The 14,049-nt window shown below is 35.9% G+C and overlaps 1 protein-coding gene across 2 annotated transcripts; it reads left to right on the plus strand.

Moving 5' to 3' along the window:
• The first annotated feature begins 562 nt into the window (after positions 1 to 562).
• Positions 563 to 6,437, plus strand: LOC149826669 (CBL-interacting protein kinase 1-like). 2 transcript variants are annotated; one of them, XM_090020095.1, is made up of 13 exons: positions 563 to 941; positions 1,248 to 1,310; positions 1,751 to 1,822; positions 2,015 to 2,122; positions 2,311 to 2,391; positions 2,465 to 2,518; positions 2,776 to 2,901; positions 3,719 to 3,943; positions 4,017 to 4,118; positions 4,752 to 4,868; positions 5,027 to 5,089; positions 5,231 to 5,305; positions 6,016 to 6,437. In XM_090020095.1, the coding sequence occupies exons 1-13, from the start codon at positions 792 to 794 to the stop codon at positions 6,115 to 6,117; spliced, it is 1,338 nt and encodes a 445-aa protein (XP_089876221.1). In that variant the 5' UTR covers positions 563 to 791; the 3' UTR covers positions 6,118 to 6,437. The 2 variants fall into 2 exon arrangements, 1 of the variants encoding a protein (XP_089876221.1); XR_016435097.1 differs by lacking the exon at positions 563 to 941 and adding an exon at positions 967 to 986 and having other exon boundaries at positions 4,752 to 4,935; positions 6,016 to 6,089.
• Positions 6,438 to 14,049: the final 7,612 nt, after the last annotated feature.

The following is a 14,049-nucleotide window of genomic DNA, read 5'->3' on the forward strand; positions in this document are numbered from 1 at the left end:
TTACCTGAAAGTTTTAAATTTTAATTTCTTGCGATATATATCAGGATTTTTTTATAGAAACATAAATATCATATATAAAATGGGATATTCATGTTTTTATCAGCTATTTATCATAAAAAAACAGTGCATTCTGTATTTTTAATATTTTATTTGTATTTCTTTATAAATTTTTTTCTTGTTGTCAATTTTGCAGAAAAAATATGATTTTTTTTATAAAATTTCTACTTCTCGCGAGTTTCTTGGCTGCCTATATTTTGCCGTTTTTTTACTTTTTTTTTTGTTTTTTAATCATCATGTCCATGTGCACAACTGACTAATTTCACATTTGATTGGCGCCCTCAATGAAAGGTCCACCTTCTATGCCACCGAAAATCCCGACTTTTTTCTAGATTTTCTCCGACCACAAAGGAGAATCGAAATTTCACGATTCACATGATAAATGGCCATCGGTTTCAAACCCACATGATTTGAACGAGTAATTTATTGCGGTTGCGTGACTTGCGTCTCCGTGTACCCGCAGCTCTCAAGGAAACATCAGAAGGGAATGGGTCACAATGACCAGTTCCCTTCCTCTGTTGCACGTCTGATTGCTCTGCAGTTTGGTTCTCTGTCATATATATTACGGTTTCGGAGGGTTGGCCCTTCTGTCGTTCCTGCTGCTGTTGCTGCGTGGTCGTCTGGTGCAGCCACCATCTTGTATGTGTGTTGATTGAACGCGCTTCTCTGGTGAGGAGGCAGGGCGTGAGAGACTCTGGTTGGTGTTGCGGTTGGAGGGGAGGGGGGAAAGGGGAATGAGAGTGGGCAAGTATGAGTTCGGGAGGACTCTCGGTGAAGGCAATTTCGGGAAGGTGAAGTACGCCATGAATGTCGAGTCGGGGAAGGGCTTCGCAGTTAAGATTCTCGAGAAACAGAAGGTCTTGCAGCTCAACATAGACGAACGGGTTCGGCCTCCTTTCTTTCTTTGGTGGGGAGTCTTCTTTTTGTTGGTTCGTTCTCTTCGTGGGGAGATGGATGGGTGGTTATTTTTTCTAAGTCTTGTTGGTTGGTTGGGTGTTATTGTATCTGTGTATCTTTTTTGGTGGGTTTTTGAAGATTTTGGGGCTTTGGGATCGGAATTTTTTACCATTTGAGATTGTTGGTGTTTTTTTGTCTATTTTTTATGTGCGTTTCTTTTTTTTCTGCAAATTTTGGGTTTGGAGTGGCTTTCGTGCTCGACTACTTTTAAATTTTGATTGTTGGTGATGCAGATAAAGAGAGAAATCGGGACCTTGAAGCTGTTGAAGCATCCTAATGTGGTCAGATTGTACGAGGTGAGATAACTTCTGTGCTAATTTAACCAGTGTTTGCTCGGTTTGATTATGGTGAATGTTTTTTTCCTGGCTGTTTGGGATTGCATGCATATTGAGTTTTGGGTTACCTGCTTCCCAATCAAAATCAACCATTGACTTTTTAAATTGTATCCTTCTTTCTTCTTCTTTTGGCGAGTTTCTGGATTCAACTACCTTTTTCATTCCTGCGTTTGGTCTTCGGTTAACTCTTAATCTTGTCATTTCACCCTCAAATTAAGAGATTTATTTGTCTCTATTTATTGTCTTTGGCTTATAGCTCGTAGTAACAGTGCTTGTGCTAAAAGGAACGCTTTTGTGATTGTAAGTTTTATGAGAGAGAGAGAGAGAGAGCAAAGAAAACGTACTCAGATTTATGCCAATGCGACTCTATGCACCACTTTTCAATTTGTTTTGTACTGCAGGTGTTGGCCAGCAAAACGAAGATATACATGGTCTTTGAACATGTCACGGGCGGCGAATTGTTCGATAAAATTGTAAGCGTCACTATTCTTACTTTTCCATCTGTCACAGATTTGAAAATTTTTAAGACTCCATTGATTTACAAAAGGCCTTATGATTTGTTAGATTACGGATGAGGAATCTTTTAGATTGCACAGTACTGTATGGTTTTTCTTAGAATGAGTCATCACATTTGCTGAGTTCTCATCACATTTTTCACTAAACAGGCAATGAACGGGAGGCTAAAGGAAAGAGAAGGCCTGAAACTTTTCCAACAGCTCATTGATGCGGTGAGCTATTGCCATGACAAAGGGGTTTTTCATAGGGATCTAAAGGTAAATCCTGCTTTTTACTTTTTACAGGCTTTAATGGTTAGTTACCATGATGCCCCACTTGATGTGGCATCCGTGTGTGTCTGCACATTTTTTGTCTAGTTTCTGCCTGTGAACCCCTGATGCATATGATCCTTCATAATTTTGTTGGAATGACTGCTAACGCTTGGTAGTGTAATCCTTTTTACCAGCTTGAGAATGTTCTGGTTGATGCAAATGGTAACATCAAAATCTCTGATTTTGGTCTAAGCGCTTTGCCCCAACAATTAAGGGTATGTGCAAATCTCTCTCTCTCTCCTGTTTTATTTCTCTCTAGAATTCATTGTGATTTACTGTCTTATTCAGGGTGATGGCTTGCTGCACACAACCTGTGGAAGTCCCAACTATGTGGCGCCCGAGGTCAGTGTGGTATTCAATTCAATTCTTGATTGATCATATAGTTTCTTTGTGGTCTCTATTCATCAATTTTTCTCCACATTTCTATATAAACTGTTCAAACTTTGAAAAATATTTTTTGGCCGTCCAATATGGGGTGAGATTTTTCGAACTTAAGATAGAGTACAAGTTCTCTCATCTTTTATACTCTTGCTTGTATCTTGTTTAAACATACATGTTGTAATATAAGTCTTCTGATTTTGTTTTTTTGGTGGACATAGGTTCTTGCAAACAGAGGATATGATGGTGCCACTGCAGATATCTGGTCTTGTGGCGTGATCCTATATGTTGTCCTCATTTCCTCCCTCCCATTTGATGATCGAAATATTGCAGTTCTTTATCAGAAGGTAATGAAGATTAACCTTCAACTTTTGCAAGATATGTTTTATACAAAGTTACCGGAAGATTCTTAGATAAGTAGGAAGCCCACTTCCTGGAAACTCTTTGGAAGCTCAATACTCCTAGCTTCCGAAACTTGATGGGAATCTCGATTCTCCCATGCTACATCTATTCTTCTTATATGTTTTTTGACTCTACTTTTCATGTTGTTTATATGTTTTCTCTCACGCTTCTCACTCACTTCCATGTGCTTTCTCTAAATTGGCAACCATCTTTTTTAGATTTTGTTAAAAATTTAATTCTTACACTAAAAAATCATAAAATTTAAGAATAGTCACTTGCATTTTAGTTTTTATTTGTGTTCCATTTTGATTCCCATTCAATTCTTATATTCTTTCTTTTATTCCACGCTTTCCGCTTCCTATACATTTTAAAATGCATTGTTTCTGGCTTCCGCTTCCTGTATCCTTTCCCGCTTTCGCTTTCTAGTCTGGCAACATTTGGTTTTTTCTTCCTTTGAATTGAAGATTAATTCATGAAGTCTGAGATTCCCGGCTTATTGTCCAAAAAAATGAAGAAATGCATGGCATGATTTGGATTTTAAAACACCATAGCATAATTGTTTGTTATATGTGTATATCATTTGATTTTCATGTGGCCTTCACATTACTAGAACTAGAAAAATAAAATGGTTCACTTTTTCATAGCTTATATTTCTCATTGAAGAAATCTTTGAAACTAAGGACTAATCCATTGCTAGGCTTCCTTTGAGTGGATGTACTTTTTGAAACTAATTTTTACTGATTTCCAGTTAAACTGTTTCAGATTTTCAAGGGTGATGTTCTGATCCCCAAATGGCTTTCTCCTGGTGCCCAAAACATGATCTGGAGAATCCTAGATCCTAATCCCAAGACAAGGATAACCACAGCTGAGATTAAGGAAGACAAGTGGTTTAAACAAGGGTACATTCCTGCAACTTCTGAGGAAGATGAAGATGATGATGGCTGCTTAGACAATCACAACTTGGATGAAACTTTCTCATTTTCTGAAGTAAGTGTTTCTCTATTTGCTCCTTTACTCCATTCATTTTCCCACTCTATCTGATTGTTCTTTTGATGGACAGACTGAGAAAGAGATCAGTGAGAATGCTCCCACCTCGATCAATGCTTTTGCGCTGATTGGAATGTCAAGCAGCCTGGATCTCTCTGGTTTTTTTGAGAAAGAGGTAATCTTTCAAGATTTTTATTTTCTCATTTTCAATAATAACAGTATGGTGTGGAACATATTTGCAAAACACCATTGATTCAAGGAATTTCCCCAAAAGGAGCTAGGAAATAGTGAAACTGCCTTTAATTTGGTTCTTAACATAAAATTCTGATGTATTTTCTTAGCAAAAAAACATGGAAGAAAAATTTTGGCCTAAACATTCCAACAGTTTATCAATTTTTTTCAAATTTAATATATGTTTCTAACTTTCTGTAGATAAGTTAATTTTGTTTAGGTGGTTTCTTTGGTCTTCGATGCTTCTTAGGTTATTGAGTTCAGCATAGACTCTTGCTTGTATATGCAGTTCTGGACCGCATGCTTTGCTAATTTTGCTTAAGCATAAGAAATCTAGGTTTATTTTTGGTTCTTTAGCGACTTGGTCCTAAGCCAGTTGAAAGTAAAATTTTATCAGTTTCATCGAAGTGCTTACTACTATCTCTGTCTGGTTCTCCTGTATGTCCTGGCAGTAGTCAGAAACAATGGCCTAAGCACAAGTTGTTTGCATTTATTTTATTTTCCTCTTTCTCCACTTTTGCATTCTTCAAGACAAGCACTCTCATATGGAAGTCTTTTTTTTTTTTAATAATTACAGGATGCCTCAGAAAGGAAAATCAGATTCACATCAAATTATTCAGCAAAAGATTTGCTTGAGAAGATTGAGGACATTGTCACCCAAACGGGATTCCGTGTCTTGAAAAAGAATGGCAAGGTAAAACTGGATCTTCAAAACACTCATATTGCTGGACTTATGAGTTTCACTGTTTTTCCCTGCTATGGTAAGAGTTCTCAGCAGGCATATGATCACAAGAAGTGTAACTCAAGTATTAATATTGTACTAAAACCTTTGAAATTGCTGGCATATTCCAGTTAAAGGTTATGCAGGCAGGCAAGGATGTGAAGAGCCCTCGTTCCCTCTCAGTAGCGATAGAGGTAATTTCTCTCCGTTTGAGAATATTACTCTCTTTCATGACTACTTGATTGGCATGTATTAACTTCATAATTATTGGTCACTATTTGTTCCTTTTTTTATGCCTCTTTGATGATGTACTTATTACCCCTCTCATGTAATAGGTTTTTGAGCTAAGCCCATCATTATTTGTGGTGGAAATGAGGAAATCATATGGTGACTCGACACTGTATAGACAGGCAATTTTTTTCTTCCTCTTGATAGTTTTGATGGGGAAATTTAGTGAATTCTTACCATACCCTTGATTATTCCACCTGAACCTCTTTGGTAGATGGAGAATGTTGTCAGTGCAGACCATGATCAAATGGTCTAAGAACTGCCTGCCAAATTTGTGAAATTTGGTGGTGTCTGAATTCATGAAACTTTGAGGGTACGATTGCAAACCTGAGAAAGTGGTAACTTTACATCTTAAGTTGTGAGTGCAACACCCATGGCCACTTTCTCAGGCAATGCAAACATGAGATTCTGAGTCCCATCTGAGAAAGCCGACTGCCAAAAGCCTGAGAAAGTGATTCTTCATGTATCTGACCCTGAGGATCACTTTATCAAGGAATCACACTCTCAGGCCTCTTTAGCCCAATTCCCCAATCTCACAAGCAGCTGCCCATAGGGTCCTTTACAGCTGGTCAGTTTAGATTTTAGAAGCTCATTGGAGACATTAGGCTTCAAAGCCGATGTTTTTTGCTACCAGGTGCAAGATTCGGGCATAGATATTGCTGGAAATGGTGTTCACCATAAAAGACGGTTATTTAGCCATTTTTTCCAGAAAACACTCATTTTCAGCATCAAATCATGAGTTTGGGAGAGCAAAAGTGTTGTTATTTAATACTTTTTCCATAAAACCAGGGAAAAAAGGAAATTCTAACAAACAAATATTCAACATGTGCAGTTATGTACAAAGCTAGCAAATGATCTAGGGGTGAGCAGCAGCCAACAGCTTGTGACTACAGTTATTAAAAAAGGGACAATGGATGGCAACCAGTTCCTATAAGATTTTGGTGTATAGTTTTTGCATTCTTATCCATGTAAAACTTCATGAAATTTAATTGTGAATAAGTGAAGGCAGTTTTTTTTACGTATTTTTTTGTACATGCTCTTGCGGCCGAATGCAGATTCAGGGCAACATCGCAGTATAAATAAGGGAAATGACATGAAAAATCTGTTGGAGAAAAAATATATTCACCTGAAGATTATGTTGCAGGATTTAAGCTCTTAATTGTGCATATTTTTTGTGTTCTTTTTCATATAAAGACCCTCAAAGTAAAATCTACAGTATATTTCAAATGCTTTAATAGTGGCTGTTTGCTGGAATATATGCATTTCCTTGCAGTTATCCGCAAGTGGACCATATAAACAACGGTTCAGTTATTAACGATAAGGAAATTATTAACATATATTAGGCTCTGTTTGGGAGCCTGAGTTGTAAGCAGCCGACCTGGATTCATGAAATCCGAAATCCCGTCGGCCTCCTTCATTTGGTGTCACCGATTTGGGATGAGGATCTGAGATGGGAATTGGGAGAGACGTTCACATTAAAATCCGTGGATGTTGACGCCCCTCTGGTATCCCTCCCAACACTGGCTCCCAAACAGAGCCTTAAGCTTTAGTTGTCACATGGTGACTTTGAGAGTGACTACAACAGGCTCAGTTACTGTACTGATACTGATAGTTCAGTGCCAAAGTTGCGACCAATGCATGTTTAGAAGCAGATCAGGTCATGCTGAACATGAGAGTTTTTGCTCATGCCGACATCGTGGCAGACTTTTTAGCTTTTTAAAATGCAAATCGGATGGCCACGATGTCGGCATGAGCAAAAACGTTCATGTTCAGCATGACCTGATCTGCTTCCTGCATGTTTGGTATCACTTGAACTTTGACCAGCAAAGCGTTGGAGTTCATGAACTTGGCTGCATTTAACATTGCATAAATCATCATTTCAAGACTTTGGCTAGGAACCATGTGCTACTCTTGATTTCTTCCAACCATGGTCGCAAATCTCGTTATGGCGATTTTTTCAACCAAGGAAAGTCTTGCGTTAAATAAAAAAAAATGTTTTTAGGAAAAATCTCAGAAAACTTATAACGAGATTTTTAAGTTAAAATTTGTTACTAGGAAGGCTTAATATTTAACTATGGTTAGCTGGATGGAAGCTAACAGAGGCGGTTATTTTAGCATTTTTTTTTAAACGTTAGGCTCCTACATCAAAATTTTGATATCTCAGGCTGTTAAACTTAATTTTTCCATATGTTGGGTGCCTAAACGTAAATGTTCCATAATCAATTCTAAGATTTGGCTCAATTGACTGATTATTAGGCTCGAGAATATTGGGGTTGAGCTCAAGTCTCCAGCACAGTCGCACGTTGTTAAGCCAAACCTGTTAAAAAAAAATTTGTGCATTGGAAGTACAAGTTTGAAAAGGTAGGGGTACCAACGTGTTGCAGCTCTGACCCAGATTCAAACTGGATCCGACCCATATTATTAGAACTGAAGAATCTATATCCAAATCAGGGGTGAATTCAGCTAACACAGATCGCGTTGGGTTTTCCGATGGTGTGGGTTAGAATCAGATAAATAAGCAGGTCCAGAGCTGCGTCAGAAATGGGTCTAACCCAACCCGACATGTCTATTTCACATAAAAGTGAGTTGACCAGTTTTCCACACACACAGAATCAGAGGCCGAGGGCTTCTGCCATGTGTTCCAAGACAGATCCAGAACCAGACCCACTCATTGAAAGTTGGATCCATCTTTAGGTTAACCCTGAGCCGACCCGTATCTGACTCATTTAAAACCCTAGCAAAAAGTGCTTTAAGTATTCTTCTTCCAAGGGTTGTTCAAATCTATTTGAATCAGCCCAAATTGGGCGATTCAGATCGGATCGGCCCTTTGCCGAAATGACACGGGTCCATTCGGTACCCATGCAAATATGTGAGCTGGGTTTGGGTTATGATTTTTGCCAGGTACCTAACCTGATCCAGCTTTTTTGAAGGGTACCGACCCGACCCCACCCAAGTGTCTTATATGTATTCTATTCGTAAATTCTAAATCCTAAATCCTAGTCTTAAAGCTAATCATAGTGACAAATATAACCACGATTTTAAAAATCAATCTCGTGTTTCCAATGCAATCAATGCAAATGCATCCTTTGTGCCTTCCTAATGACAATTTGAAAAGGAGAGAAAAGAGGGGTTTTTTTCCGAAAAAGAACTATACAATATGGCAAAATGACACGTTTCTCAAAATGCCTCACAATTTTTAAAATCCGCCCCATGTCCAAATTTGCAAATGTCTGACTTTTTTAGAACTTTTTTACCGTTCACATGTGTTCGCACAATATATAACTATGTTGTCCCGATCTTGCAATCTACCACTAAAAAGTACTAGTACGATGATTTTATGGACTTCACAAACTTTGCATAACCAAATTGGCAAATCTTCTATAACTGAAAACTGCGCACCTTTGCAAATACTGTATGAAATTCACATATATAGACGACATTATAGCTACCATACAAAGCTTCTTTAAGTAACTAATAATCAAGGAGCTCTGTAAATGTGTGACAACATTTGCATAATGTTTGTGAATATTTTTTACCTTCGTAAATAAGGCACTACCTTCACATATATAGTACAACATTCGCAAGATACCATGTGAATCTTCTTTAAGTAAATGTTCCTTAAGGAGATCTATAAATACTGTATAAAATTTGCATATAATTTTTGTGAATGTCCCTGATCTTCGCACTCTTATATGAAGATTGTAAATATGGTATTACTTTCGTAAATATGGTGCTACATTCACAAAGAGTGCTTGTGAATCTCCCTGGATAAAATTCTCTTCAATGAAATCCATAAATATGTGTTAGCATACACACATTTTTAGCATGTGAACTTTCGTATATTCGCATGCTTGCTATTGTTTTTGGAAAGAACCCTAACCATTTTTCCTCTAGAACCCCTAACCCTTTTCTTTCTCCCTTTATTGTGATTTTTTTTTCTGAATTCTAACGAGGTTGTGGTATCTTTCTCATCAACTTCTCCGGTTAGGTCGAAATGTGAGTTCCATACAAATAATATATATATTTATGCATATTATTTTATTTCATTTCAAACTCTCTTTTTTGTAAATATGACTATTTAATATCCTTATAGGATATGTGTTTGGTTGTTGTTGTGGATGTTTTATGTATGTTTTCTTATATTTTATTTAATATTTGGTACCGAATTTATCATTTAGGGTTTACTATATTTAGGATTTTATATATATATATATATATATATATATATATATATTGATGTTGTAAATAATTTATGTTAATTGAATGTATGAAGGGTCATGTTATTTTTATTAGATACGTGTAGGCAGTTAATGATAGCCTCTTAAAGGGTTAAAGTACACTACTATAGTACTCATCACCTTACTTGAAAATCAATACAGGTCTCTAAAAATAATAACTTTAAATAATTTATGGCTTTGATGTCTCGTAAAATCGAATATGTGAAAGTGTTATTAAGCCTTCAATATAGTTATTCTCCTAAAGTAGGTAGCCAAGATATATGGATAGATATTTTGAACGAAGGTAATATAGAGTTAATATTTTTTAGTGGCGATGTTTACTTAGTTGCTCACAAAGTTAAAGAAGTTACTTCTGAAAAAAAAATTGATGAATGAAATAATGGGAATCCTATGGAGAATGTGCATCTATCTCAGACACCATCTATTGAGCTCGGCCCTTTAGCAAGCATCCAAATGTTCCAAATAGTGGCAATATTAATGTCATTCTCAGGATCTTGGAGACTTCTCCATTCCTTCTCATGAGATGAATTGTGACTTCATGCGCAAGATTCAAAAGAAAGAAATTGCAGAGGTTTAAAAGAAAATGAAATCAAGAAAGTCAGTTGGACCAAATGGTATACCTATCGAGCCTTGAAAATGCTTGGGTGAAAATGGTTTAGAATGGTTGACAAATATTTTTAACAAGATTTGGCGAACAAATAAGATGCCTAAGGAGTGGAGGAATAGTACTTTGGTGCCTCTATATAAGAATAAGGGTGACATACAAGATTGCACAAACTATCGTGGTATAAAACTCATGAGTCATACTATGAAACTTTGAGAGAGGGTGATTGAGCATAGGTTGAGGAAGGTTGTTATGATATCGGAGAATCAATTTGGTTTTATGCCTAGAAGATCAACTATGGAAGCTATACATCTTCTTAGACAAATTATTGAGAGATATAGAGAGAGGAACAAAGATTTGCATATGGTTTTTATTGATTTAGAGAAGGGATGTGATAGAGTACCTAGGGATGTTCTCTGGTGGACAATAATGAAGAAAGGTGTTTCTCTCAAGTACATTAGTATAATTAAAGATATGTACGAATGAGTGGTAACCAATGTCCGCACTTGTGAAGGGGTGACAAACAATTTTCCTATAACAGTTGGGTTACATCAAGGACCTACATTAAGCCCTTTCCTATTTGCTATAGTGATGGATAAGCTTACGAAATCAAATCAAGAAAATGTGTCATGGTGTATGTTGTTTGTTGATTATATTGTTTTGATTGATGAGTCTAGAGCTAGGGTTAATGCTAAGTTAGAATTATGGAGATAGACATTGGAAGCAAGAGGTTTTACGTTGAGTAAGAGTAAGACAGAATATATGAAATGTCGGTTTAGTAAGCAACACAGTAGTGATGAGAGTGTAGTGAAGCTTGGCGAGCAAGAAATATCGGTGGATGACTATTTCAAATATTTGGGATCTATCATTTGAAATGATGGGGAAATTGATGGAGATGTAAACCATAGGTTAAAGGTTGGGTGGATGAAATGGAAAAGTGCAATTGGAGTGTTGTGCGATCGTAGAATGCCATTGCGGTTGAAGGAAAAGTTTTATAGGACGACAATTAGGCCTGCTTTATTATATGGTACGGAATGTTGGGCTGCCAAGAGACATCATATTCAAAAAATGAGTGTAGCTGAGATGTGTATGCTTCGATGGATGTGTGGAAATACAATAAAAGATAAGATTCAAAACGAGGAGATATGTAAGAAGGTAGGTGTTGCATCCATTGAAAATAAGATGAGAGAAAATTGTTTACGGTGGTTTGGACATATTCGGCGAAGGCCTAATGATGCTCCAGTTAGAAAGATGGACAAATGGAAAAATATATTAGTCAAAAGAGGTTGAGGTAGGCCTAAGAAGACTGGATGAAGATGATAGGAAAGGATATGAATGCTTTGAACCTCACCGAGGACATGGCATTGAATAGAAATGATTGGAGGAGAAGGATTTATGTGGAGGACCCAGAATGATTTTCTTTTTTGGTTCATATCGCCGACCCCAATTGTTTTGGGATGAAGGCGTTGTTGTTGTTGTTGTTGTTGTGTCAATATTAATGTCCCAAAAAGAGAGCTCAGGCACATAGAAGAAATGCAATTGCCCAAACCAATTAGAGATATAGATATTTAACATGTAAGCAGTAAAGAACTTTCATGAATAATTGATATAGGATCACCGCATAGGATAGGATGTGGAACTATGTGGGCAAACCAGAGATCACATTGACAATGGAAAATAAAATAATATTGATGATGATGTTATACCATGTCGGTTGATCTAGATAAAGACATTGGTGACATAGGACAAATAATGGCGGATAAAAATGATGCATGGATGTCAATTGGAAAGTCGAACCCTTGGTATGTTGTATAAGCTATATGAGCATTTGTTGGACAATAAAATTGTTTTATGTTTTTACACTAATAAGACGTGGTTGAATAAGTTCTAATTCAAGAAATTGAAAAATATTAAAGTGAAGGAATCTCAGTTGTATGACAAGTCGCGTAACGAAAAACTTAATAATTAGTAACATTTCTAGTGGCTAACAATATGCTTAAACGATCAAGAAATTGCTTTTGATCAAAGGTTTAATGATCTTCACCACTATCATGAGCTTTTGAAAGATCATATAATGAGAAATAATAGTAAAGCAAAATTCATGAAGAGTTGCATTAACAGAGTCACTATCGTATGCACAAGAAAGAACCTCAGGCTATGGTTGATTGCCCCTTAAAGATCCATTTTATAAAGATGTATAGAGTTGTGTTCTTTTAAATAAAAAAGTATGAAAGAGAGCATACATATGGTAGATAATTGAGCAACCTTCTAGTAAAAAAAAGTGTCTTCCAAGTGAATTTTAGATGTTATTTATTGACGCCTGCACGATATCCCGAAGATGACTCTAAAAAAAATTATGAATGACATCAGTCGCAAAGAAGGTGCGGAGGTTACTTATAAACAAGCATTGTGTGAACGGGAACGAACGATGGTAGAGCTATATGGTTCATTTGAAGAGTCATTGAGGATGCTTTTCATCTATTTGAATGATTTGATAAAGGCTAACCCTGAAACACTAAGGTATATTCAGACTGATAAAAAAAGTCAATTTAAGTATTTGTTCTTATCATTTTGTCCATGCATCAATGAGTTTTTAAAATAATTTCCTCTAGTTCTTATAGTAGATGGCATATTATTGAAAGGATAGGTATATTATTGTCAGTCCATAGCATTAATCCTTGTGGTGAGAAATTTTTGGTAGCATTTGTAGTTGTAGATAAAGATTTAAAGAATTCAGAAGTATGATTTTTGAAACATATAAAGAAATAAGTCATACACTTTGATGAGTTTAAAGAGAGAGGAGCATTGATAGTTATCTCAGATAGACATGTAGGGCTAAAGTATGTGTCCCCCACACGTAGACTAGATGTTATATTGAATATTGCATGAAGCATTTGACGAAGAAGTTTTCTTTCACCACTTAGTGCACTTTGGTGAAGCGCAATTTGAGTAGTCATGAAACAATAGTGCAATTATTTTCTTTTGAAAGCCTAGGAGCAAGATGAAGTTGCATACCATTATATTGCCACCAATGTGGATATAAAAATGTAAAACCTGTAAATTTTGGATATTATTAATAAATAAATAATTCATCTTTATCTTTGAGTTAGAAATGTGTTTCTATCATTTAAATCTTATTTATTGGTGTTTAAATACTCAATTACTCATTTATGACTAACAAGGGTAAAATTAGTATTTTTAAAAATATTTCAGATATTTAACAATCAATTATATTACTTCTGATAAAACATATGTTTGTAAGAGTTTTGTAAAATATTGGTGTAATATCATTGAATTTTGGAATTTACTAGATGAATTTAGGAAGTTAAAAATCTTATTTTTTAATCAAGGGATATTTTAGTTATTTTAATAAAAAGTACTATTTAAAATATTTAATCTATGTTTTGCAGTAACCAAATTTGGTGAGATAGAGATGTTGGTGTACGTAACGTTTTCTACTCAGCAGTTAATATTTATTGGTGGTTCACCCAATCTTTCTGGATTTTTGGGGATTTTATATTTTTAGAGCTTTTGGCATTTTCGACCGTGCACCAAGTGTTCAGTGCATTGTTGCTTGAGCGGTCTTTGCATATTTTGAAACCCCTCGATCTTTTGGTTTCAAATTGTTATTCTTTATATTATTAAAGTAAGTTTCTTTAACTGAACTTGTAGAGAGTATGTTTAGGCACTAATTGCGTAAGCATGATGCTATTGTGCTAAATACTTTACTAAATTGCAAATACAAGTTATGTGCACACACCACACGTAGTTTTGGATATCTAGGGGTGCTATAGTTGCTTATATGTTTAACTGATTTGAGTGCAGGATTTACTAAAAATGTGATGCTTATGCTAAGTATCAAAATAACTATAAGTCAATATGTATTAAATGCAATGCAATGCGAAATGCATAAATGCATCACCTAATAAATTTATTTTTATTGTATGCAACATTTTCTTGCTCACACACACCACTTAGTTGTGCATATCTAAGATTGTTGTAATTGTAGTTCAAAGATCATGCT

The sequence above is a fragment of the Nuphar pumila genome, chromosome 10 (genome assembly GCF_984573655.1).
Source record: "Nuphar pumila chromosome 10, dmNupPumi1.hap1.1, whole genome shotgun sequence".
NCBI classification, from domain to species: domain Eukaryota; kingdom Viridiplantae; phylum Streptophyta; class Magnoliopsida; order Nymphaeales; family Nymphaeaceae; genus Nuphar; species Nuphar pumila.